The sequence below is a fragment of the Barbus barbus genome (genome assembly GCF_936440315.1).
Source record: "Barbus barbus genome assembly, chromosome: 17".
NCBI lineage: Eukaryota > Metazoa > Chordata > Actinopteri > Cypriniformes > Cyprinidae > Barbus > Barbus barbus.
Window position 1 is genome coordinate 10,479,265 of NC_136745.1, and position 27,824 is coordinate 10,507,088.

At 37.1% G+C, this 27,824-nt stretch overlaps 1 protein-coding gene across 1 annotated transcript in view; it reads right to left on the bottom strand.

Annotated features, from left to right (window-relative positions):
- LOC306883571 (GPI ethanolamine phosphate transferase 2-like) overlaps window positions 1-27,824 on the bottom strand; it is a 137,894-nt gene that overhangs the window by 104,069 nt on the left and 6,001 nt on the right. Inside the window, exons 3-4 of the mRNA XM_079438934.1 lie at window positions 18,582-18,791; window positions 15,963-16,151 (exon numbers count right to left, since the gene is read on the bottom strand). Of these exons, the coding sequence (XP_079295060.1) occupies window positions 15,963-16,151; window positions 18,582-18,791 (399 nt within the window). The remainder of the gene's footprint in view (window positions 1-15,962; window positions 16,152-18,581; window positions 18,792-27,824) is intronic.

Below are 27,824 nucleotides of genomic sequence, written 5' to 3' on the forward strand. Positions count from 1 at the left end.
AATGAATTCCAGACAAGGGGGGACTGAATAAGACAGAGAGAGAGAAATAACAGAGAGGGGATGCAGGGAATAGGTTCAGAAAAAATAAAAGCGGTAAATCTGAGGAAATTTCACAGGCACAGAAACCAAACCCAAAACGCTTCAGTCAAGGTTTGATGCTTCTTTTGCCACTTACAGCGATTCCCTGCACAGCACCAGTGAGAAACGTTCCAGAACCATCGTTTAAATATTCAGGAAGTCGTTTAGGCGGTTTGCTCAGGAGATTCTTTAATGCTGGCCCTTTTTTAATTAAAGAGGAGAACAGGGGACGCCGGTGCAATTTCAGAGAAGAAGAAACTTGTGTCCTTTAAAGCTATTAAAGGAGGAACAATGATACTCACGCTCATGATGTTCAAAACTCCAATCCCAAACTTTCCTTCATCCGTGAAACACAAAAGGAGAGCGTTGGAAGGATGTTCATGCTGCTCTTCTCAATAGAATAAAAACAATGTACTGTTAAATAATATATTGTTTAACAATCATGTATTAATCTAAATGAATGCTGATTTACAAATATATCCTATTGTTCATTATTAAATCGTTCTGAAATAATAATAATAATAATAATAATAATAAGTATTATTATTATTATTATTATATTTCAAGGTACGTTATACATCTTATACACAACTTGAAATGTAAATGTAAAAAAATCTTCTAATTAATTATATTATTAATATTGGCTACTATTATTTATATTAACTACTATAATTAATTTGTATTGTTATGACAATTATAAATTACTCCATGCAACTTGAAATGTTAAAAATGCATTATGTAATTTATTATTATTATTATAATAGTGTAACGTACATTATATTATCTTAATATAACCTGAAATGTATATGTAAAAATCTTATAATTTATAATATTATTAATATTGGCTATTAGTATTGATTTAATATAATTTATATATTATATTGTATTACATTATGTTATAATAATCATGCATTACTTTATGCAACTTGAAATTTAAAAAATGCATTGTCATTTATTATTATTATTATTATTATTATTATCATCATTATCAGATTTATTGAAGAATTAACTGTTTAAATTACAATTTTACATTAGTAGCAGTAATCAGTATTACATAAGTATTGAGATACTCTTATAGTTTTTGTTAATACTTTGAATTAGATTTTACTTTCATGTTTCAGTTTTTTTATTAGTTAGTCATTTTTATTTTTATTTGTATTTTTATTTTTACAATTATTATTAATTAATTATTTATGTTTATTATTCAAGAAACTGAAATGTTTTTTATGGTTTTAGTTATCTATAATAACCATGGTGGTGGTAATAATAATAATTATTATTATTATTACTACCACTAATTTATACAACTTATAAATGTTATACATCTATTAGTATATGTAGAAATTAAAATTAACCTAAATTAACAAACACTGTAAATTACTGATCATTGTTGGTTCATGTCGTAATAATGAACAAACTAATGTATATTTTTGATGTAGACCGATTCTAGTGATATGCAGAAGTCCTGTCCTTGAGCTAGAATCTTTACCCATGATGCTCTAGGCAAAACTGCACCTCAAAGAGACTGTATAGAGAGTATTTTGAGTTGCTCTGGACTAAAAGCATCTGAGAAAGAACAAGTAGCCAGACGAGGAGGTCACGGCAAGCACTCAATTTAAATAACAGACTTTCAATGACATTATTAATGATTAATATGCGATTTCAATTTAAACAGAGCAAAATGTCCAAGGTCTCTGCAATGCAGCAGTATTCATTGCAGGAAGACAAAATTAATTGTAAAATCAGCAAACACGACCACTTCCTCTACGGATACTTTGTCCCAAAACGAGGCAAATGAGAGATTTGCATGTAATTATACAGAGCAGACACAAGAAACCAGTGTGGGGGAATGTATAAAAGCGTGGCCCAATTTACAGTCTGAAATCTCGTCTTCACAGGAGGGATATGGACTTGGAAAAGGAGGACAGGAATTTAAAGCGTACCATTATATTCAGATTCTCTGAAGAGTTGTAATTTACACAACATGCATCGGTTTGAGTGGGAATAACAGGATAAAATCCAAACTCCCAGTTCAGGCGAACAACCTCAGTACAAAGACGCCGAACGCAGCTCTGGGGTCCTGTGGCCCCGTACGGCCCCGAAGAGCAGGAGAGAATAGAGTGCAGGCCAGCGGCTAAAGACAAGATCTTCCATTGTCCCCAGCCTGAAATGGACGGCTTCCTTTATTCAGCCGCACCACACAAAGGGATGGAAAGATTGTTCTGTTGGAGGAGAAATGAATTGATGTGTTCATCGCAGACGCTGTCCAGGGAATGTGAGAATACATGAGAGAGAATAAAATGATGTAGTAAGACGGGAAGAACCGCAACAAACTGGTACAAACCCAATCTCTACAACATGAGTGTTAGATGGCAAAAGAAGCTGTTAGGAGAGTCAGAGAGAAAGACTCAAAATGGAGAAAAAAGTAAAAACAAACACAACAGATATTTAATCCGTGGTATGTATATTTGTAAAATGCATATTTATTATTAGTAGTAGCCTAGTAGTAGTATAGTAGTAGCAATAATACTATATTTCATATAATATTTTATTATATTTAAATATTATTTTTATATTAAAATACATTATGAAAAATGTTTTGTTATAAATTTTACTTTAAATGTGTTATTATTATTATTAGTAGTAGTAGTAGTATTAATAGTAGTATTGCAGTAGTAGTACAATAAAAATTTAATTATTGACATAATATAACATTTATTAATTTATAATAACGCCAATTATTATTATTATTAATGTTGTTTTATTATTATTATTATTATTATTTCATTATAATAAATTATACATTGTAATATTATAAAAATTGCCATAATATAACATTTATTATTATTATTATAATAATACAATATACATTTTGTAATATTATAAACATTGCCATATAACATTTATTTTTATTTAACATTTTTATAATAATATTATAATTGTCTTACTATTGTTATTAAAATCTTTTTATTATTATAATTATTATTGCATTATCAAATATAAATTTTGTAATTATAACTGTAATATTATAATTGCAATAATATAACATTTAATAATTATTATTATTGCTGTTGTTGTTGTTTTGCAATAAAATATACATTTGTAATATAATAATAATTGTTGATTTAATAATTTAAAATGCAATTTCATTCAAATTCATAATCTATATTTATTATTTTTTAATTTATAAATGTATTATTATTATTATTATTATTATTTATATACCTTTTAATATTCATTTTATTTTACAATTTTAAAAATTATATCATACAATTATTAAACATTATCAACGTATTTATAAAACTTGAAATGCTATTGTTTAGAAATTAGAATAAACCAAAAGTAATACATTATTGCTAATTATTAGGTTTATGATGTCATGATGCCTAACGCATTAACTAATGTTAACTATGTTTATTATAATATGCTGAATTTAAAACTAATGTGTGTTAGAAACAAAAGGTATTGTTATAATATATGTTTTTAGAAAAACAGAGTCCTGCCGTTATTAAAAATACAAACACAAAAAGATATGAAAAAGAACAAACAGAGAGTAAGAGAGAGAGGGAAATGTGTGAGAAATCTCATTAGTTTGGATGGATTCTACGCGAGGGCCGTCAGCTCAGTCCACAAATGAAAAACACAAGCATCTCAACACAACACAAGAGATACAAACAGGAAGGCACAGGATGAACATGTTAAACCGAACCTCGTCTGTCCAACAGCATCACAGCTCCGTGTAATTGCAGATGAGACTGTCAAACAGTAAGATTGCATATGATTCAATGGCTTTCAAACACCTCAGTGTGTCTAATGAGTAATGTCTCAATACTCAGTGACGCTTGTGACAGCAGAGGGGCTTTTAGAGACCCTCAGAGCCTCTATGCCATAACAACAAGAACATATCAAAGTGAAGCTAACAGGTCATTTACCTCAGCGACAAATGACGCACATTTGAGTCATTTTTTCTGTCTTTTTAGTTAAAAACGCCTGTTGGGTGACGGGGCTTTGAGCAGGAACACAAAAACATCTAAAACCCATTCTCTGCTGGCTTTCAAAGAGAAGAAACACAATGTCCAGTTTGACTGAATTTGCATATACAAAAAAGCTTTTGTTCTGCATATGTGCACTACCGTTCAAAAGTTTGGTGTCAAAAAAAACAATCAAGGATGCATTCAATTGGTCAAAAGTGACAGTAAACACATTGTTACAAAACATTTCTGTTCTTAATAAATGCTGTTCTTCTGAACTCTCTATTCATCAAAGGATCATGGTTTCTACAAAAATATGAAGCAGCACAACTGTTAATCTTGATGATAATTACATAATTAAATGATTATTGATTATACAGCAAACCAGCATATTAGAATGATTTCTGAAAGATCATATGACACTGAAGACTGGAGAAATGATGCTAAAAATTCAGCTTTCATCACAGGAATAAATTTTCAAATATATTCACATAGAAATCAGCTATTTTAAATTGTAATATTATTTCATAATTAGTACTATGTCTGCATTTTTTATCAAATGATGCAGCCTTGGTATGTAAAGACTTCCTTCAAAAAAAAAAAAATCCTACCAAATCCTAAATAGTTTTTTTTTCTTTAAATGTCAAGGAGCCTTGACATTAAAATTCAATTTAATCTGTGAATGCATCAAAAAGCTGCAATTTAAACGAATGAATAGAAAAAAATCTGTCATTATTTGTAATTTCATCTTTGCAACACAAAAGTAGTAATTTTGAAGAGTTGCACTTTGCTATTCTTCACACAATTTCAATGAATGGGTACTGAGGCAAAATGGTGAAAATAAAACATTTTTCCAAAACAAGTATCATAAAAGGATCACATATAATCAGCATCCAAGTCTTGTCATGCAATAGTTTGTGTGAGGAACAGACCAAAATAAGTCACTGGACATCTTGAAATCTGCTTCAGTTACTAAGTAGAAATGTGCCGTTTGTAAAAAACACATTCTTTTGAGTCAGATCTAATCTAGTTCACAAAGCTGATCTGAATGATTTGTTCACAAATTGGAGTCAATCTGGTAAGCTTCAGTCCGTATTTATTGTACAGTAATTGCATGAAAAGTAGTTTCACCAGTACATCACTGAAACTTTGTGGTGTGTATGGCAGGAGGACAGGTCAAAGGTGCAGACCTGACCTCGTTCAATGCCATGTGCTCTTCCTGGAAGCCTAAAAGTTCATCTCAAGACGAAAGTGCAGCTGTCCAATTCACTGCTGTAACTATTGGCGGTGGATCTAAAGGTCACACTAATGCTGATTTTATCGTGAACCTTTGCCATTCTGATATGATATTAAACATGACACTAAGTTGTTATGGAGGCAACAGAAGAGCTAATATGACTAGTGAACAGAAACTGTGTTTGCATGTAACATAGCCACATTTTATACACTAAAAATTAAATACACACTCTTATATACTAACACCCAATCAGTGAGCGTTATTCCTGCATGGATGAAAAATGACCACCCACTTATGTGGAGCAGATCGAAAGAAAACGCGGTGATTAAAAGAAGAGGAGAGAAGAACTGACCCACTGATCTCAAGGAAGGGAGACCTGTGCTGTGTGTTTCACAGGTAATGAGAGATAAAGGGACGGCAGAAAGAGAAGTGCGAGTAAGAGATGTGTGCCAGTAGAATCCAAAATAAACCTTTTGAACAATGAGGGGAAAAAAACGTATGAGTTGTGGATGTGATTCATCCTGACGAATCCTTCACTGAGAACTGAACTGACTAAATCAGTCAGAGCGGTCAATATGACTCAGTTACTGAACAAGTGAACAAGGCTTTACTATCAGTCAAGTCCAAAAATGAAGCAAGACTGTGTGTGTGTGTGTGTGTGTGTGTGTGTGTGTGTGTGTGTGTGTGTGTGTGTGTGTGTGTGTATATATAAATATCAGCAGATGCTGATATTTATAAAGCCAGAAAGTCAGATAAAATTCTGACAGCTTGTAATGTAAATAAGTGTGATCTTTATAACAACATAGCAGACTGTTTACATAAAATTATATAAATATCAGTTGTCATCATATCTGGCAATAATATTTCTTAGTAAGATAAGATTTAAGATTTAAATGCTTGGTTTTTATGATTAAAGCTCTGTAGTTTCAAAACATATGATGCAATACAATGATGACCGAAAGATGAACAAATAAATGTCTGACAATCATATACTCAAATTTGAACATGTTTCTTCTAAAAAATGGTATACGGATAATCAAGTGGGTCTAAATTGCTTGAGTCCAGTAAGTTTTCATTTTGAACATAACAATATAAAAATAACTACCAAAAATTATTCTTGAAAATTCAACAAAACCTCATCTATCAATCAGCAGCAGTAAATGACTTCATCTGGTGAAACATGGTGAACAACAATGTTCAGTTCAACACAGACGCCCAAATATTTAACTTTACAAGGCATAAAACACAACAAACATTACACTCTCAGGCCTGAAACACTCTTATCTTGGCCCTGAATCACCCGGACACCATTACTGTTGAGCCTTGCATTATAGACCGAAATCCAAATGGTTTGGACTGGTTGGTGTGCAAACACTAAATCTTATAGAAAAAATTGATTTTGTGCTCTATCCTATAAATTATTTCTAATATAACGGCATCTGTCAGCAGTACAAAGCATCTGACTCAATACAGCCCTCCAGGGAATCCCTCAAAATCCGACACCAAATTCATCTCACCCGTTCATTTCCTCTCGCTGGCGCTCCTTCTCTTCCCTCCGTCACATCCAAACAATCCCACACGGAGCATAATTCAAATGGATATCAGGGAGGAATCAATTTCCTATTGAACTACGGTACAGAAACTCAGGTTAAGGCAAGAAAACCTAATAGCAGGAAACAATCTCAGACATCATTTCACGCTGTAGTCGAGCTTCTGAAATGAACAAGACAACATTATTCAAAAGCACCTCTGAATGTTTCTGTCGTCTTACAGAGGAACCTTGAAATTTACATGCCAGCCCAATATGCTCCAATGTTGGTATGGCAGCAAACAGGAAGTGTAGTTCAAAACCATGGAAACAGACTTTTAATCATCCTCAGGTGTAAAGCAAAGGCACAGATCACTATCAGATAACCTAGATAATGAGAATAATTAATTGAGGCTTAAAAACAACTTATTTTAAAGTTACTAAGAGAAATGGACCCTGGATATGAAATCAATAGCACTAATATATGATCATATCATACTTTTTTTATTACATTTTCAATTTTTTATTATTTATATATCATATATTATATATATATATATATATATATATATATATATATATATATATATATATATATATATATATATATATATATATATATATATATACACACACACACACACAGTATCTTCTCTCAGAAGTGAGTACACCCCGCACATTTTTGTAAATATTTTATTATATATTTTCATGTGACAACACTGAAGAAATGACACTTTGCTACAATGTAAAGTAGTGAGTGTACAGCTTGTATAACAGTGTACATTTGCTGTTCCCTCAAAATAACTCAACACACAGCCATTAATGTCTAAACCGCTGGCCAAAAAAGTGAGTACACCCCTAAGTGAAAATGACCAAATTGGGCCCAAAGTGTCAATATTTTGTGTGGCCACCATTATTTTCCAGCACTGCCTTAACCCTCTTGGGCATGGAGTTCACCAGAGCTTCACAGGTTGCCACTGGAGTCCTCTTCCACTCCTCCATGACGACATCACGGAGCTGGTGGATGTTAGAGACCTTGTACTCCTCCACCTTCCATTTGAGGATGCCCCACAGATGCTCAATAGGGTTTAGGTCTGGAGACATGCTTGGCCAGTCCACCACCTTTACCCTCAGCTTCTTTAGCAAGGCAGTGGTCGTCTTGGAGGTGTGTTTGGGGTCGTTATCATGTTGGAATACTGCCCTGCGGCCCAGTCTCTGCTTCAGTATGTCACAGTACATGTTGGCATTCATGGTTCCCTCAATGAACTGTAGCTCCCCAGTGCCAGCAGCACTCCTGCAGCCCCAGACCATGACACTCCCACCTCCATGCTTGACTGTATGCAAGACACACTTGTCTTTGTACTCCTCACCCGGTTGCCACCACGCACGCTTGACACCATCTGAACCAAATAAGTTTATCTTGGTCTCATCAGACCACAGTAAAATGGTTCCAGTAATCCATGTCCTTTGTCTGCTTGTTTTCAGCAAACTGTTTGCGGGCTTTCTTGTGCATCATCTTTAGAAGTGTGCGGCGTATGGTCTGAGCACTGACACTGACCACCCCTTCAACCTCTGCAGCAATGCTGGTAGCACTCATACTTCTAATTCCCAAACACAACCTCTTGATATGACGCTGAGCACGTGCACTCAACTTCTTTGGTCGACCATGGCGAGGCCTGTTTTGGGTGGAACCTGTCCTGTTAAACCACTGTATGATCTTGGCCACCGTGCTGCAGCTCAGTTTCAGGGTCTTGCAATCTACTTATAGCCTACGCCATCTTTATGTAGAGCAACAATTCTTTTTTTCTGATCCTCAGAGTTCTTTGCCATGAGGTGCCATGTTGAACGTCCAGTGACCAGTATGAGAGAGTGAGAGCGATAACACCAAATTTAACACACCTGCTCCCCATTCACACCTGAGACCTTGTAACACTAACGAGTCACATGACACCAGGGAGAGAAAATGGCTAATTGGGCCCAATTTGGACATTTTTCACTTAGGGGTGTACTCACTTTTGTGGCCAGCAGTGTTGAGTATGTTATACATGTTAAACAAAGTCTATAATTTATTTTGGCTGAATTATTATTTACCTTGTGCTGTAAAATAAGGGTGACATCATTATTACTATTACTAAGTTTCTATAAATTCTCTTTTTGGTGAGAAAGTTTTTATTTAACTATGTTATCATTGAGCTCTTTCATCTCAGGTTTATGTGATTTTTCTTCTAATATACAACCCCTTTAAAAACTCTGTTCTAGTGCATTCTTGCTGTAGATGTTAACTGACACACCATTTTATCATGTCCTAAAATTCATTGTTACTTAAGGCAACGCTCTGAATAACCTACATTAACGGCTCCTATAAGATCTCTCATAAAGGGCTGATGATTAATGAGTGTTGGATGTGTCATAATGCAGGGGGCTCCTGTGTTCCTCTGGTCCTGTAGGGAGTTAAACTCTCTCACCTGCTGAGGGAACAGATTTCGCATGCAGATATTATAATGGGCAGCAGGCCTGTGGGGTGCTAAAGTAGGACGCAGCTGGTTATACAGATGTCACCAATCAAGAGGCGTGTTTAGGCCCCGTGACGGAAAAAAAGTGGGTGCATTTATGTTGGAGACGTTATTGATAGTGTAGCGTTCCTCGATTTCATTGAAATTCCCATGCAAAAAAAGAAAATTGGTGTTTGTGAAAACATTTGCAGGTTGCAGCAAATGTAATTCATATTAAATGCATGAATCAGTGAGAAGCTCCGGTTATAGGAGGTTGGCCATTTTAGAAATTACTAAAATCATTTTCCATACTATTTGGGAGATTGTAACAGCATCTGAGTTGGCAGAAAAAAAGAGGCAGGGCCTAAAACAAAAATTTGGCCATACCTGCCAATGGCCAGTGACTTGAGAATTTACCAACTGTATGTGAATTATTTTATTAAAAACAGGCAGAATAAAAAGGGGAAACTAAAACAAAGAATTATCATGATAATATTATTGAACTGTAAAGTAGAGCTTTTATGGAGCTTATTATTGAGCTAGAGCTTTAGAGCTTTTATTTTAGGCCCTTAGAAGAAGTATTCAAAATGAGTAATTTAACTTACAATCTGCAAAGGGCCTCAGCTTTCAAATCGTGGAAAGCATATGAAATGCATAATTTTGTAGGAAAGTGTGACATGCTCGAGCAAAACAGACAGTATTTTTGGAATCAGCAACACAAAATTAGTAAGAAACAAGAATTTAATTTAATTTAGTAGATATGATGCAGAGCAGTGTAGTTACATTTAAAACATTTAAAAGTTTCATTTGTTTGGATGCAGTGCAAAGTCAAAAAAAATGACTTTAAGAGCAACAGAATGTTCTGCCTAACGGATGCTGTGGGCTGCATGAACAGGCTAACGCTAATTCTGCAAATCAGACAGCAAATCAGTCAGGGCCAATGTCGATCACCAACAAAGTCTTGGATCGATTGCTTCAGTCTGTCCCTGTCTGTTGTGCTGTTGAGAGGTTTGCGTTTGTAGCTCCGCTTTTTTTATTGAATCTTTACCTTACTTTCACTCTCTGTTGTTTAAAGTGATAATATATAACTTAATTCCCACCATATTTCTGGTATTATCATCAAACTAATCTAACTAATTTGATCGTTCGCTTTTTAAAACCGCGAGTGCAGCGCATCAGCTGGTTAGCTTGTTACTTGCGGTTCCATTCATGCCTATTATTGTTTTCTTTTTTCTCGCTCCGTTTTCATTTCTTTCTCGCTCCGTTTTTCACGAGTTCATCAAACAACAGTGGTAAGTGATAAGTTAAGTTGGTATCATTCATCAGTCACGGTGAGAAATGGCTTCTTCTCCTGCTATTGTTGTTTGCACTTCATGTCACATGTATAGTTTATCTCGCTCTGTCAGCGATGAGGGATTCACATGTGATAAATGACAGAGAAGGTTTCAGAATTAGAGACACGCATCCAAACTTTAGTTGAGGATAGTAAGAATGTGAGGGCTGTAGATACTGCTTTGGATGCGACTAGCTCAGGGAGTCCTGTACATTGTTCGGCTCCGGTTGCGCCCGTGCAGCAGGGCAGCTGGGTGACTGTGAGGCGGCCTAGTCGCGGGTCAAAACACCGCTCTTCCGTTCCGATCAAAACATCAAACAGGTTCTCCCCACTCAGTGAGGCACCCACTGAGAAACCTGATGAAAGTGCTCTGGTTATTGGCGATTCTATTGTACGGAACGTGAAAATAGAGACACCAGCCACCATAGTCCAATGTTTACTGGGAGCCAGAGTGCCTGACATCTTGGCAAATTTAAAAGTGCTGGCTAATGCTAAACGTAAATTCAGTAAGATTGTTATTCACGTCGGCGCTAATGATGTTCGACTTCGCCAGTCGGAGATCACTAAAAATAATGTTAAAGAGGTGTGTGAACTTGCAAGTACGATGTCAGATACTGTAATATGCTCTGGTCCGCTCCCTGCTTACCGTGGCGATGAGATTCATAGCAGACTGTCATCACTCAATGGCTGGATGTCTAAGTGGTGCCCGCAGAATAGCATAGACTTTATAGACAATTGGACGAGTTTTTGGTGCAGACCTGACCTGTTGAAAAGAGATTGTGTTCATCCCTCCTGGGGTGGTGCCGCTCTTCTCTGTAGAAATATGGTACATAGTCTTAGAGTTCGTACTTGACTAACTGGGGCCCAGGTCAGGAAGCAGACAGACTGGCTAAACCGGCCGTCTGCTAGCCGCCTTACGTCACAGAAGTCAGTTAATTCTCAGCACATAGAGACTCCTTCACCCAGATATCACACTATAGAGACTGTGTCTGTTCCCCGAACTAGAAAATACAGAAAACGTCCAAACCAAATTAAGAGTAACAATTTAATTGATGTTCAACAAATAAAAAATGTTTACAATACAGAGAAACAATTGATAAAGCTTGGCTTACTGAATATCAGGTCCCTTTCTACAAAAGCACTTTTTGTAAATGATTTGATCAATGATAATAATCTAGATTTGCTCTGTTTGACAGAAACATGGCTAAAACCAGATGAATACATTACTTTAGATGAGTCCACCCCCCAAGATTACTGCTATAAAAATGAGCCACGTCCGAAATGTAAAGGGGGAGGTGTTGCTACAATTTATAGCAATATTCTCAGTATTTATCGGAGGGTAGGCTTTAAGTATAACTCGTTTGAAGTTATGATGCTGTGTATAACATTATCTAGAGAAACACGTGTTAGTGATAAATCCCCTGTGATGTTTGTACTGACTACTGTATACAGGCCACCAGGGCACCACACAGACTTTATTAAAGAATTTGCTGATTTTCTATCGGAGTTAGAACTGGCTGCAGATAAAGTCTTAATTGTTGGAGATTTTAATATCCATGTTGATAATGAAAAAGATGCATTAGGATCAGCATTCATAGATATTCTGAACTCTATTGGTGTTAGACAACACGTTTCCGGACCTACTCCTTGTCGAAATCATACTCTAGATTTAATACTGGCCGTTTATTAAATCTAGATTTTAATAGGGCCATTACTTTTCACGCTTTATATGTTACCCTTGGGAGATATTATCAGGAGACATGGTGTTAGTTTTCACTGTTATGCTGATGATACTCAGCTCTATTTCTTCGCGGCCCAGTGAAACTAACGGAATGCATAGTCGATATAAAAAACTGGATGACGAGTAACTTCTTACTGCTAAATTCTGAAAAAACAGAGGTGTTAATTATCAGACCTAAAAACCCCACATGTAATAACCTCGAACACTATCTAACACTTGACGGCTGCTCTGTCAATTCTTCTTCATCAGTTAGGAACCTAGGTGTGCTGTTTGATAGCAATCTTTCATTTGAAAGCTATGTTTCTAGCATCTGTAAAACTGCGTTTTTCCATCTCAAAAACATATCTAAATTGCGACCTATGCTCTCAACGTCAAATGTATACTAATTAATGCGTTTATGACCTCAAGGTTAGACTATTGTAATGCTTTATTGGGTGGTTGTTCTGCACGCTTGATCAACAAATTACAGTTGGTCCAAAATGCAGCAGCTGTCTTTACTAGAACCAGGAAGTACGACCATATTTGCCCGGTTCTGTCAACACTGCATTGGCTCCCCATCAAACATCGTATAGATTTTAAAATCTTGTTAATTACTTATAAAGCCCTGAATGGCTTAGCTCCTCAGTACTTGAGCGAGCTCTTATCACATTATAGTCCTCCACGTCTGCTGCGTTCTCAAAACTCTGGCCATTTGATAATACCTAGAATATCAAAATCGGGCAGCAGATCCTTTTCCTATTTAGCACCCAAACTCTGGAACAATCTACCTAATACTGTTCGGGAGGCAGACACACTCTGTCAATTTAAATCTAGATTAAAGACACATTTCTTTAACCTGGCTAATGGTGCATTCACACCAGACGCGAAAGAAGCGTTAAGCGCGAGTGATTTACATGTTAAGTCAATGCAAAGACGCGATTAGACATCCTGCGGCGCGATTCGCGCGAATGACGCGATTCGCGCGAATGGCGCGGCGCGAATTGAGCGTTTCGAGCGTTTGACGCGCGGAACGCAAGATTCGCGCGAATCGCGCAAGTTGAAAAATCTGAACTTTGGCGGATATTTCGCGCCGCGCCAACCAATCAGGAGCTTGCTCTAGTAGTGACGTGTGGAGCAGAGGCAGAAATCAAAACAACAATAAAGGACAAAATCATTGTCGCTGTATGTGGATACCCGGAGCTGTACCATAGACCAAAGATTACATGTTAGATTTACAAATGATATCTTATGTTTATCCACTACAGAGACATCAGAGCCAGCGGCAAATGTCAGACTAGCCGAGGTTATGCTCCTCTCTTCGGCATACATGAGCACGAGCGCCCGGTGATCGCCTGGAGCTCACGGCTCCGAAATCGGCAAAGCACATTTTCAAATAGGGGCTGTTTTTGTAAATAAACAGCAGATTTGAGTTTTAAACAACTACATTCTCGGCTGAAATACACGGGTCCAGTGTTTCCATAGCACATAAAGGTGATTTTATTTGCCAAATTCTATACATATGCTCTCTGTGGCAGTCATTGTGCCCCCTGGCAGAAGCCCCGCCCATGACGCGAATTCGCGTCTGTTGTGCAGTGAATTTCACGCGCGAATGAAGCGTATTTCACACGCGAATGAAGCGAGTAAACCCAAAATGTTCACGCGTCCAACTACGCGCGAATAGCGCGATTTATTCGCGCAAGTCGCGTCCGGTGTGAATGCACCATTACACATAACACACTAATACACTTCTATTATTCAAATCCGTTAAAGGATTAGGCTGCATTAATTAGATCCGGAACCGGGAACACTCCCCATAACACATGATGTACTCGTTACATAATAAGAAGAATGGCATCTACGCTAATATTTGTCTGTTTCTATTCTGTTTCTCAGTCCAGATCAGATGGTGGATCGGCGCCGGGAGATGATGTATGTGGCCCTGATCGTCAGCGGAGGCCGGACACCTGGATGAGCCCCGGGGACATATGCCCAGTCACCGTAGCCACCCGATCCAGTCCGTATCCAGCCCAGATGGACACTGCAGTCACCAGATCCAGTCTGTATCTAGATCAGATGGTGGATCAGCACCCAGAGATGACCTCTACAGCCCTGAACGTCAGCGGAGACCAGGACACCGAGATGAGCGCCAGAGACAGATCTCCAATGAGGACCCCGCCACTTAGACGGCCATCGGGAAAGACCACTGGGACCAGTTGAGCCCTTACAATCTGACTTTGCTGCAGTTAGAATTGAACTGCTGGTTCGAATGGCCAGAGGAGAACTGACCCCCCGACTGAGCCTGGTTTCTCCCAAGGTTTTTTTCTCCATTCTGTCACCGATGGAGTTTTGGCTCCTTGCCGCTGTCGCCTCTAGCTTGCTTAGTTGGGGACACTTCATTTCCAGCGATATCGTCGACCTGATTGCAAAGACACTATTTAAGTATAGGGGATCAAATATCCCCCCCCACCCCACTGTATAATAGTTTTTATTAAAAGCTTTTATTTTTGTGTTTTCAGTTTTAAATTTAATTTTAGTTTAAAACTTGTTAGGGGCTTTTGTCCTTTTTATTAGCTTTAGTTTTTTTTTAAGTATTACTATTACTATTTATGTTCAATAATTTTAATTTCAGTTTTAGTTTTTATTAATTTACAGTGATTTTATTGCTTCAGATTTCAGTTAGTTGCTTTCTCATTTTCATTTAGTTAGTTTTTTTATTTAATATTTATATTTTATTTCAGCTTTATGTAAATAAGTATGTGAATTAACAAAAATGTTATTAATAGTTTCAGTTTTCGTTTACTATAATAACCGTGGCTGAAACCAGGCAAATGGTCCGCTCGGAATAGATCTGTATTTGGGTCAGAATGTAGCAGAACTGCTTAGTCCTTAAAAACACAGTGAGAGGAGAATTTTCAAAACTGAGAGAGGAAAATGAGCCTCGCTTTTGACAGGCTGGAAAAAAATAGTGTTGCTGCTCCTGCAGAAGACATAAATCCAGGCTGTTCTGTGCAGTTGCTAGGGTGTTACTATGTGGTTGCTAGGCTCAAGTAAAAAGAGTGCACCCTTAACCTACCTACGATATTTTTGATCTCCTATGATATTCAACACAAGTCTGTGGGATACTTTCACCTGTTTAATCACGCAGCAGGTGAAAACTGTGCATCTGATCACCTAGTAAACTAAAAGCACACGATTTGAGGAATCATTCATGTCTAGAGCAACAATGTTTCAGTTACACATTGAAGTTTAATACTTGGTGTCAGGGGTTTGTTTAAATCAGTAACCCTCAGTATGAGCAATAGTAATAAAGATGGCAGACTTGGCAAACGGCACTAAAAAGAGTAAACACTTCAAGACTGGCTACAGACAAAACTGTGGAGGAGAAGAACTTGATATATGATTCCACTAAATGAAGGTCAAGGAAAGCAAATATCAAAGGTTTCAGAAAATCCCTGAAGGTGCAAAGAGAAACACTCAAACATGCACTACAATGAATGGCGTGTAGATCCGTGGGACCAGACTGCTTCATTAAAGTGTTTCATCAGGACAGGTCTGAGATATTGAAGAGGTCAAGAGCAAAGATCTAGTCAAACGACACCACACCTTTGATATGAGCGAGGCATGTATCTTCTTGATGATGTCGTCCATCTCCATAAGTTTGGGTCCAATCAGAGAGCTGTGGGGTCCGCTGATGTGTCCGATGTGGTCCAGACCCAGATAATGCAGAATCAGAATATCCCAGTCATCTCGCTTCAGAGTGCCGTCCAGATGACGGGTCACGTTATTGTCCACCTGACAGAACGAGACGGAAATATTAAAATCTGAGAGAGGGTGAGACAAATGAGGACTCTAAGACTCAGGCAAACAAAAACATGAAATAAGTAACCAATGAAATAAGCGTGAAATAAGTAGCTAATGCAACTTTAACCCGGTCTCATATTTGATATGCAAATTTCTAAGATTCTAAATGATCAAGGTGATCAAAACCTGCTGAACACAATCTACTACATGCCTTCTGTTTTTCAGGAAGTAAAAGACTTATTAATGAAACTGTAAAAACGTCCTCCTTCAGCTTGTGCTTCATGAGTCTTTTTGCTGTGTAATCTTTTCTGATTTTTATAAAGTAAACAATAGAATTACTTTTATTTTCTTAGTAATATTTCAAGATGAACACTAACTGGACTGAAGCAACTTAGATTTACTTGATTATCCAGACATCATTTTTTAGAAAAAGCATGTTTAAATGTGAATGTTTATTTGTTCATGCATTGGATTGCATTATATGTTATGAAACTTCAGAGCTTTGGATCATAAAACTAAGCATTTAAATATCATCTCACTCAGACATTTTATAGGAGGTATAGAGTGATCGTGGAAAGCAAAAATGCTATGAAATGAATCATTTTATAAGCAAGTGTGACATGCTCAAGAAAAACAGACACTATTTTTATATTTATATGCATTTTATGTAAATGGTCTGCTATGGTGTTATAAAGATCTCATTGGTGTACAAGCTGTGAGGATTCCAACTTACTTTCTGGCTGTATAAATATCAGCATCTGCACTAAACTACATATATACTACTCAATTTGGGCCTCTGAAAAAAATCAAGGTGTTATAAACTCCATATTCTTACATCATACTACATAAGCCAAACAAATCTGATGCATCAACTATGATACTCGGAGAAAAAAAAACCACAACAATACACAAATGTAAACTTTTTCATTGTAGATTATTTATTCTTTTTTTTTTTTTTGATTTTGTACAAAGTTTCAATAAATGATGTTAAATGTCAGGCTTTATGAGGTTAAGAATTCAAAACTCTCTCCTCACTTCAGGAAGAGCATTAATTGAAAGCAAGCTACAAATATAACCAGTTCTCACATAAAGGTGCAGTCACAAGTTTCAGCGACATTTCTATTGTCTGTTGTCAAAAGTGTAGAGATACATGAAGCACCGCTCACACTAGGGGTGGGCAATATGGAAAAAATATGATTTTTATTTAGAAATATCACGATTCGTGATTTTATCAAGATTCTTTGTCATGTTGGTTTTACTATTTTGCAAGTTGTCTGAGCATTACAGCCCAACTAAATTCCTTATTATAAAAACAGCCTTTCAAGGTAACAAAAAAAAAAAGAATGGCAGATATTTAGGCCAAAGTGGGCGAAGATAAAAATCTTTGTCATTATTTTATCTTTGTTATTAAAAAATATGAATAAAGATACACATTACAAATATACACAATATACAAATAAAACAAACAAAAAATTCTGTCATCTGTCTGTCAATTCTATCATAGTGTTTTATTTTGATACCACCATTTACTCACTCAAAAGTTGTTTTAAACCTGAAAGAGTTTCTTTCTTCTGCTGAACATAAATGTTATTTTAAGAAACTTGGAAAACCAAAACAGTTGCTGGTCCACAGTGACTTCCATATTTCCCCCCTACTATCAAAGTCAAAGTGGACCAGCAACTGTTTGGTTACCCAGATTCTTCAAAATATCTTTTGTGTTCAGCACAAGAAAGAAATTAATACAGGTTTGGGACAATGTGACAGTGAGTAAATAATGACAGAAATTAAATTTTAGGGTGATCTATCCATTTAATAACAGTCGGCTGTCTCTTTAAGACCTGCACGCATCTAATATACATGCACGTATCCGTTTTTCTCTCAACTGTTTACTTTCATTTTAGATATAACCGAGTCTATATGTAAACCTTGTGTGTTTTGACAGTATTAGCGCAAGATAACTTAGTTCAGTAATCAGGCGCTGTTTGACAGGATTTACCGCGTGCGCTTCGGGTGTATGAAGCATTTAAAAGCACATGCAAATAACGTACTTTTGTGACTGCGAATAAGTGCAGTGTCCTGCGAGAGTAACTCTAACGCTGAGTTAACACTGCTGTGAATGCATGAGGCATGACCGAGGCACCAGAACTGCAGCTGAGAGAATGTGCGCTGTAGCACGATACTACGATATTTCTTCAAAAGCAGATCGTGGAGATATTTTTATCATATTTTTGTCATATTGCACACGCCTAGCTCACACTGAAGTCACTTTCAAACCCTCTTGAACCGGTTACGAAATCTGTGTGGAAAATCTTTTGCCCTCACATGACTTTCCCAATCTTGTTCATTCCTACTGATTTCACCTGGGAACATTTACAGAACAAGGTTAAAGGGTCCAGCAACTTTGAGTTTAAATCATCTCACCTCTGTGTAGTCAGACACAAAAAATGAGGTAGTGCCGTCATGCTCCATGAAGAGTTTGGGGAAGAGTCGAACCCAAGTGTCGTCGCCGTAGAAGATGATCCGTTTGCCAGCACTCTTGGCCTGCCAGATGAGATTGTCCTCCAGCAAAGCTGGAGAATTCAGGTTCATCACAACATCAATGAAGCCCGGGATGCTGCCGGTGGTCAGAGCCTGATGACAGACATATGAGAGAACACAAATAAAGCTGTTGAAGAAACCATAAAATATCTTTACTGTCCGAAAAGGCCTTAAAAAAGGAAAGTTCACCCGCAAATGTGAATCTTCTATACATATTATTGCTTTCTCCAGTGTCATTGCATCTATCAAATATGTTGGTGGATTCTGATGTGAGAGGACAATGGGAGATGGACTTTTTCTTTGTAGGAAGTGTTATAATAGATTATGGACTGGTATTTTGACCGGAAGTGTCAGTTTAAAGTTAAATAAGTCTTGATGGATCTGCTTCTTGCTTCACAAGACTTTAATTGATGGACTGGAGTCATGTGGATTATTGTAATGTTTTTATCAACTGTTTGAACTCTCATTCTGACGGCACCCATTCACTGCAGAGGATCTATTGGTGAGCAAGTGATGTAATGCTAAATTTCTCAAAACTCATCTGAAACAAACTCATCTGTATCTTTCATGGGCTGAGGGCGAGTACATTTTTAGCCTATTGTAATTTTTTGGTGAATTATTCCTTTAAAACATTAGAAATTCACTTCAGGGAAAAAACGAGCAAAATATAGCCCCTATAAAATTTCAACTGCTCCATTTATGTCTTGTAAACAACACAATTTGATATTACTACAGTTTTGACAGCTGATATTAAAAAGAAGGTAGAGTACACAAGAAATACAGCTTTATGAGGGGAAAAAACAGGCATTTTTGACAAGAAAAGCCTGTTGTTTTTGGTGTGCTTAAAAGATTTCTCGGCTCATAAAGTCTCATATTTACACAGTCTGGTTATAAAAAAGTGTGAATCTGAATATAAATGACCAGAGACGCTAAAATAGGCCAGATAAATCATTAGCTATTCTGGGAACAGAACCACAAATTTACAAACTCTTTGTAGTCTCACGCAGAGAAAAACACAACACGAAACCTTTCCCTTACCCTACTGGAAAACCCAAACATAATTCCCTCACCCAGATTCTCATCTCTCAGGAACGACATCATCTAATGATGAAAACAACACACACACACAACGAGACCACCCCTCCTATTTGCGGTGTAGATTATAATGAGGGTATTGATTGCGTGTGTCTGTTAGTGTACACAACACAATTACTGTCATCTAGCGTAACGTGCTTCTCCCAGACAATTAACACAGAGCTGAGATTGGGGGGGGGCGCAGGTGTCATCATAAACATCACTAGATCTCTGTCTTATTAGACAAGTGCTGAAACAGATGTTTTACGTGTTTCCATCACTCCGTCTGTCTCTATCATATTGCTTTTTAAAATATAATATTTTGATGTACAGTATTATATAGACATAGTCATAAGGTTTTGAAAGAAGTCTCTTCTGCTCACCAATACTGCTCAAGAAACATTCATTATTATTAATGCTGAATAATATTTTTGTGGAAGCAATGCAATATTTTTTAATGAATAAAAAGTAAAAAAAAATAACAGCAGTTATTTGAAATGGCAATCTTTTGTAACATTATCAATTTATTTACTTTCACTTCTGACAATTTAATGGGTCCTAAAAGCATACATTTCTGTCAAAACAATAATCGTACTGTTACTGTACAAAATATTTGTTAGTTGCATCACTGTACAGTATAAAAATATTATGAATATTTTGAATGATGCAGCAAACAAATGCATTAATTGCAAGTAACCTTTATTTTTATATAGATTGCTTCAAAGCAATTTGCTTTAATTTGCCAGTTTGCATGAGTCAAACTCAAGTTTAATTCAAAGTCGCTGTTAAAACATCAGTCTTAACCTTGAATAAATAATAAACTAATGGACAAATATAATAATTAAAACAACTGAAATATTTATATCATAAAATACTATGAATATTTGAAACATTGCATATACATTACACCTTAATTATTATATAATATATGAATATAAATAGAATATGGCTCAACATTCATTCACAACATGGATTCTTGCAGCTGTTCGGTCCTTCCTCTCGTTGCTCCATCAGCAAATCTCACAGAGCCTCCTTCACACCAGACTCCGAGCTTTCCAGAAATCACAGGCTAATTGCTTTAGTCTTGTCATATTTGTAGTGAAACATGAGCAATTAGAGGATTCTGGCTCCCCTCTGCAGTAGTTTTATGCCGCATTAGAGATTCTGGCACCAGGACGGGTTTAAATTCGTATGCTTGCTAACTGCAGCTCCTAGAAGCATTCACAGCCAGAGAGGATGCCAGTGGCTCTGCTGAATGGAACGAGCATTTCTGCCAGAAAAAAGCCCTAAAGTTTCTCCATACAGTTACAGCAGCAGCAGCAGCAGCAGCACATCTGCTAAATTGAGACTCACAAGACAGGAAACTGCTGGATGCTTTTTGAAACTCCATATTCATTTGTGAGCCTTTAAACATACTAAGTGATTCAACTATTTCATCATAAACTCGGTTGAACTGTGTGCCTAAAGTTGAAACTTATAGGCTACACAAGTTTATACTATAGCTTATTAAAAAAAATAAAAAAAGCCATCTAGCAATCACCCATACCACCACAATAATTTGTTATAAAAATGTAAAAAGCTAATCTAAATCTAATGTTTTTATATCCCAGAGTTCAACAAACAAACACCTCTGATAAGGTCTGTAATCTGACGTTTTGCGGATGCAGACTGATTTGAATGCCTGAGACATTCACTAAACTCATAACAGCATAATATAAATGCAGAATATTATCAGTCATATCAGAGGTGAAACACTGAAGCTTAAATGCCAACAACAAACTTTGTCAAATATATTAGACACACTGATCTCAAACAAAGTTCATACAGACACCAAAAACAACAACAACAAATAAATAAATAAAGCATTATTATCACCCCTTTAGTAACACATTTACATTTGGAGAGAGGAAAATTTAATATTTTCACCCATCACACATAAAGTGAACTGTCCGACTGGTTAGAAGTTATTTTTATTTATTTATTTAGTCATTTAGCAGACACTTTTATCCAAAGCGACTTACAAATGAGGACATAAGAAGCAATCAAAACCAACAAAAGAGCAACAACGTGCAAGCGCAATTACAAGTCTTGGTTAGCCTAACGCAGTACAGATAATTATTATTATTATTATTTTATTTATTTATTTTTTATAAAAAGACATAGATAAAATAAAATTAGAATAGAGAGTGCTAGAGTTAGAGGGTCAAGTAAAGATGGAACAGATGAGTTTTTAGCCGTTTCTTGAAGATGGGTAACGATTCGGCTACACGGATTGAATTGGGCAGGTCATTCCACCAGATGGGAAAAAGTCTGTGAAAGTGTTTTTGTGTGTCTTTGGGATGGTACAATAATGCGTCGTTCACTTGCAGAACACAAGCTTCTAGAGGGCATATAAGTCTGAAGTAATGAATTTAGGTAAAGGGGTGCAGAGCCAGTGGTGGTTCTGTAGGCAAATATTAATGCCTTGAATTTAATGCGAGCAGCTATTGGTAGCCAGTGCAAATTGATGAACAGAGGCGTGACGTGCGTTCTTTTCGGCTCATTAAAGATTAATCTTGCAGCGGCATTTTGGATTAATTGTAGAGGTTTAATAGAATTGGCTGGAAGACCTGCCAAGAGAGCATTGCAATAGTCAAGTCTGGACAGAACAAGAGCCTGAACAAGGAGTTGTGTTGCATGTTCCGAGAGAAAGGGCCTGATCTTCTTAATATTGTATAATGCAAATCTGCAGGACCGGGCAGTTTTAGCAATGTGGTCTGAGAAATTCAGCTTATCAATCACAACTCCAAGGTTTCTGGCTGATTTTGAAGGAGTTATGGTAGATGAGCCTAACTGGCAGGTGAGATTGTGATGAAGCGATGGGTTAGCTGAAAATACAAGAAGTTCTGTCTTAGCTAGGTTGAGTTGAAGGTGATGGTCCATCATCCAGCAAGAAATGTCTGTTAGACACGCTGAGATGCGAGCAGCTATCGTCGGATCATCAGGATGGAATGAGAGGTAGAGTTGAGTGTCATCAGCATAGCAGTGATATGAAAAGCCATGTTTCTGAATGACAGAACCTAGTGATGCCATGTAGACAGAAAAGAGAATTGGTCCAAGAACTGAGCCCTGAGGCACCCCAGTAGCTAGATGTTGCGACTTGGATACCTCACCTCTCCAAGATACTTTGAAGGACCTATCAGAGAGGTAAGACTCAAACCACTGGAGTGCGGTTCCTGAGATCCCCTTTCTCAATAGGGTTGACAAGAGGATCTGGTGGTTGACCGTATCAAAAGCAGCAGACAGATCCAGCAAGATAAGTAATGAAGATTTGGAAGCCGCTCTTGCAAGTCTTAGGGCTTCAACAACAGAAAGCAAGGCAGTTTTGGTCGAATGTCCACTTCTGAAGCCAGATTGGTTACGGTCCAGGAGGTTGTTTTGTGTGAAAAAGACAGAGACTTGGTTGAACACAACTCGTTCAAGTGTTTTTGCAATGAAAGGAAGAAGGGAAACCGGTCTATAGTTCCCTAAAAGAGTTGTGTTAAGAGTGGGTTTTTTAAGAAGTGGATTTATACGAGCCTGTTTAAATGCTGAGGGAAAAATTCCAGTGTGAAGGGATGTATTAACGATGTGAGTGAGTGCAGGTACAACTGCAGGAGAAATGGCTTGAAGGAGATGAGATGGAATAGGATCAAGCGGACAGGTAGTAGGATGACTGGAAAGGATGAGTTTAGAGACTTCTGCCTGAGAGAGTGGAGAGAAGGATGTGAACGAGTGTATGTTTGCTGGTAAGATATGTTTAATAGATTGTGGTGTGAAAAATTGTGCAGTGAGGTTTGTAATTTTATTAATGAAGAATGTGGCAAAGTCGTCAGCTGTTAGAGATGATGAAGGAGGAGGAAAAAAAATGTTTTAAAGAGCATGCGAGAGTTAGGCGAATTGTTAATTTTGTCATGATAGTATGTCCTTTTAGCAGTGGAAACATTAGCAGAGAAGTCAGAGAGGAGTGATCGATATAAATTAAGGTCAGAAGGATTACGTGATTTGCACCATACCCTTTCCGCAGTCCTGAGTTTAGAACAATGTTTTTGGAGGACATCAGATAGCCAAGGGGCAGAAGGGGTGGTACGGGCTGGCTTGGAAGATAAGGGGCAGAAAGTATTTAAACAAGACGTCAGAGTGGAACAGAAAGTATCAGTAGCACTGTTAGCATCAAGAGAGGATAACTGTTTAGGGGAGGAAGTGAAGATGAAACCATAGTAGATAGCCGGGAGGGTGAGAGTGAACTCAAGTTACGTCGAAAAGTGACATGTGGAGGGGTATGCGATGTGTCAGGAATCATGTTGAGGTTAAGAGTGAGGAGGAAGTGATCGGAGGTGTGTAGTGGAGTAACCAGCACATGATCAGTGGAGCAGTGTCGTGTGTAAATAAGGTCCAGTTGGTTGCCTGATTTGTGAGTAGCCGTAGTTAGCACTCTCTTGAGATCAAAAGACGCAAGCAGAGTGTGGAAGTCTGCAGCCTGAGGTTTATCTAGGTGGATGTTGAAGTCTCCAAGTAAGACAAAGGGAGTACCATCCTCAGGAAAGGTTGAGAGCAATAAATCTAATTCTTCCACAAAGTTACCTAATCCTGGAGGATGATAAACAACTACAAAATGGATTTTTAGAGGGTAGGTAATAGAAACCGAATGTGATTCAAAAGAGCTGTTGATACTCAGAGATGGTAAAGGAGTAAATTTCCAATTATTAGAGATGAGCAGACCAGTACCTCCACCTCTTCCAGTGAAATGGGGGGTGTGGGAAAAGGAGAAATGATTGGAGAGTGCTGCAGGTGTAACATTGTCTTCTGGTTTGATCCAGGTCTCTGTCAGGGCCATGAGGTTTAACCTTGAATGACTAGTAATGGAAGATACTTAGATATGGATTTTTGTGTTATGTTATTACTGTGCATGCAAAAAAAGTTTTGCCAACAAAAACACAATTGTATTTTTTTTTTCCTCAGTGTTGTTTTTTGTTTTTTTGGTTGAGTCCCAAAGTTTTGCTTGCAGATGTTTGTGATCGAAAGCATTCAAAGACCTACCTATGTCAAAGAGTTTAGCTTCTTTTTCGCTCTCCCACACAACAGAAAAGAAAAAGTGCTGTCAATCCAGTCAAAACAGGCCAATAAAAATTCATTCAAACTGCAGACTCCGCCCACCAAGTTTAAACATTTGCATTCTTGAACCCAAGCAAAAAAAGTTTCTCAGGCAAATGCAAAAGAAAAAGCAAAACTTTTTTCTTTACAAAAGATAAAAATAGTTCAAATCAACAGTAGAGATACAAATGATTCTTAAAGACAAATCAGCACAAAAAAATAACAGTACATCACTTCTGCACCATGGGCAACAGGAAGTAGTCAGCAGAACTGATTAAATCTGACGTTAACAACACGCCCTGGGTGCGTTATCTCAGCATCTTCCGAGAACTGAGAGCAGCTTAAAAACACTCGCTGAACACCCTGAGGCCATCCACGCTTCATATGACAACAGACAGAAGATTTCTCTTCTGCATTTTTCTTTTCTAACTTTCAGAGTTGGTCTCTTTCGTTTAACACTCTTTCTGTGACGGTGATTGGCCAATTCCGCTTCCAGACAGGCCGATTTGCAGTTTGGAAATACATCCCACCTTTTAATGTGTCAATCCTGATGATTGGAGACATGAAAAGTAGGACAGAAGAAGCATTTTTCTTTGCAGCATTAAAACCCTGCAAGCCGAAAGCTTATCTGTGCAGGAAAGTAAGAAAAGTTTCTCTATTTACAGAAACAAAACCTTTTAAAATCTTCAGTCCAACTGCAAAAACAGGACCTAAAGGTGCATGACCATCAGAAGAAAACCTACATCTTTAGGAAAATGACAAACAGAAACAAACACACACACAAACTCAGGATTTCAGCAGGATTTTTATGATGCATTTGGTGGAAATACTCATTTAGTTTCCTGGTCTGGTGTAAGGCTAAATTTAACCTTAAGTGAAATTGCGGGATGTTGAACTGAATTAAACCTTAAACTGAAGCACTAAAATGACTTATATGGAAATAAAAAGTTAAAGTTAAATAAAAAAAATATAACTAATAAAAACAAAAGCACATATTAAAATGACTAAATATAAAAATAGAATAAAAACTTACAGAAAGCTAAAAGAAAAAAACGGTCTGTCTTCAGAAAATTGGCTCATATGCTACTCAAACTGGTAAGACACAAAAGCACCAAATGGAATTATGGGTAATCAACATCACTCTACTCTCCAGAAACACTTCAACGCAGCAGCTGGTGAAGACATCAAAGAAAAAGTGAGGCAATATCTCAGCAAAAAATCTGCGCATTTACATGAAACTGCCTAAAATCAGCACAGCAGTAAAACAGCGTCATTTTTCACAGCTACATTTTCTTATTAAGCTTCAAATGAACCAAGCAGTGTCAGTACAAAATATTTTAACATGAAGCATCTATATTTCAAAGTCGTGGAGTAATTCAGGGAGAATTCTGGGAAATGATGGTCTTGTGTACTCAGAAGGCATTTAATAAGTACATTTTGTCCCTCTGTCGAATTTGATTTCTGTATAAAGTCATTGAAACTCATCACAGAAGAGATTACAGAACTGCTCACCGTGACCCAGACGTTTGATTGACAGCTCCATTCACCAGGATGTCACACCCTCCGCTATGACATCAGCAGCACCAGAAAATGAATGGCAAGAGCGTCTCTACGGCAACCAGCCGTCTGGCTCATGTTCTTACAGGGGCAGAGATGATGCTGGGCCACTCACACACACACACACTCCACAAAGCACGCAGTTTTGATCCTTTTGAGCATTTTAACAGAGTTTCAATGCAATCATGCACTGTAAAAAAATCCAACTTTCGAAAAGTTCCTGAACAAAGATTTTTTTTTAGTAGGAGTCAGTTTAATTTTTTTGTGTGAACTTAACAAAAATACTCTAAACATGTCGCTAGCAAAAGTTGTTTTGTTTACCTTACTTAGATACTCAAGTATTTGTTCACAACATATCCAAATGTTCTACCAACTTTTCAAATTGAGTTATCTGAACAAACTATTTTACATTAAACAACATTTCACAAGTTCCCAGCATGCATTGCAGCTTGAAAACATTTTATGTTAATAAAATTCATAACAGAAACAAACATGCTGTCTGGTTGAAATTCATTAACAATGTCTACTGAACACTAAGAAAAAAAGGTATAAAAGCGGTCAATGTGGCAGAACACTTTTGCACTTTATTTAGAGTGTATAGTCTTATTTTAATATCATTAACATGCTATTATACAGTAGTTTGTATTAATAATGAGAATTTGTTTTTATATTTTGTTGTTTGTTATTTTTAACAAATTTTATTTTGTGTTTTATATATATATATATACATTTTTCACTCTTTGTTATATTGCAGCCATTTGCTAAAATCATTTAAGTTCATTTTTTTTCCTCATTAATGTACACACAGCGCCCCATATTGACAGAAAAACACAGAATTGTTGACATTTTTGCAGATTTATTAAAAAAGAAAAACTGAAATATCACATGGTCCTAAGTATTCAGACCCTTTGCTGTGACACTCATATATTTAACTCAGGTGCTGTCCATTTCTTCGGATCATCCTTGAGATGGTTCTACACCTTCATTTGAGTCCAGCTGTGTTTGATTATACTGACTGGACTTGATTAGGAAAGCCACACACCTGTCTATATAAGACTGTATATAGACAGCTCACAGTGCATGTCAGAGCAAATGAGAATCATGAGATCAAAGGAACTGCCTGAAGAGCTCAGAGACAGAATTGTGGCAAGGCACAGATCTGGCCAAGGTTACAAAAAACTACTGCTGTACTTAAGGTTCCTAAGAGCACAGTGGCCTCCATAATCCTTAAATGGAAGACGTTTGGGACGACCAGAACCCTTCTTAGAGTTGGCCGTCCGGCCAAACTGAGCTATCGGGGGAGAAGAGCCTTGGTGAGAGAGGTAAAGAAGAACCCAAAGATCACTGTGGCTGAGCTCCAGAGATGCAGTCGGGAGATGGGAG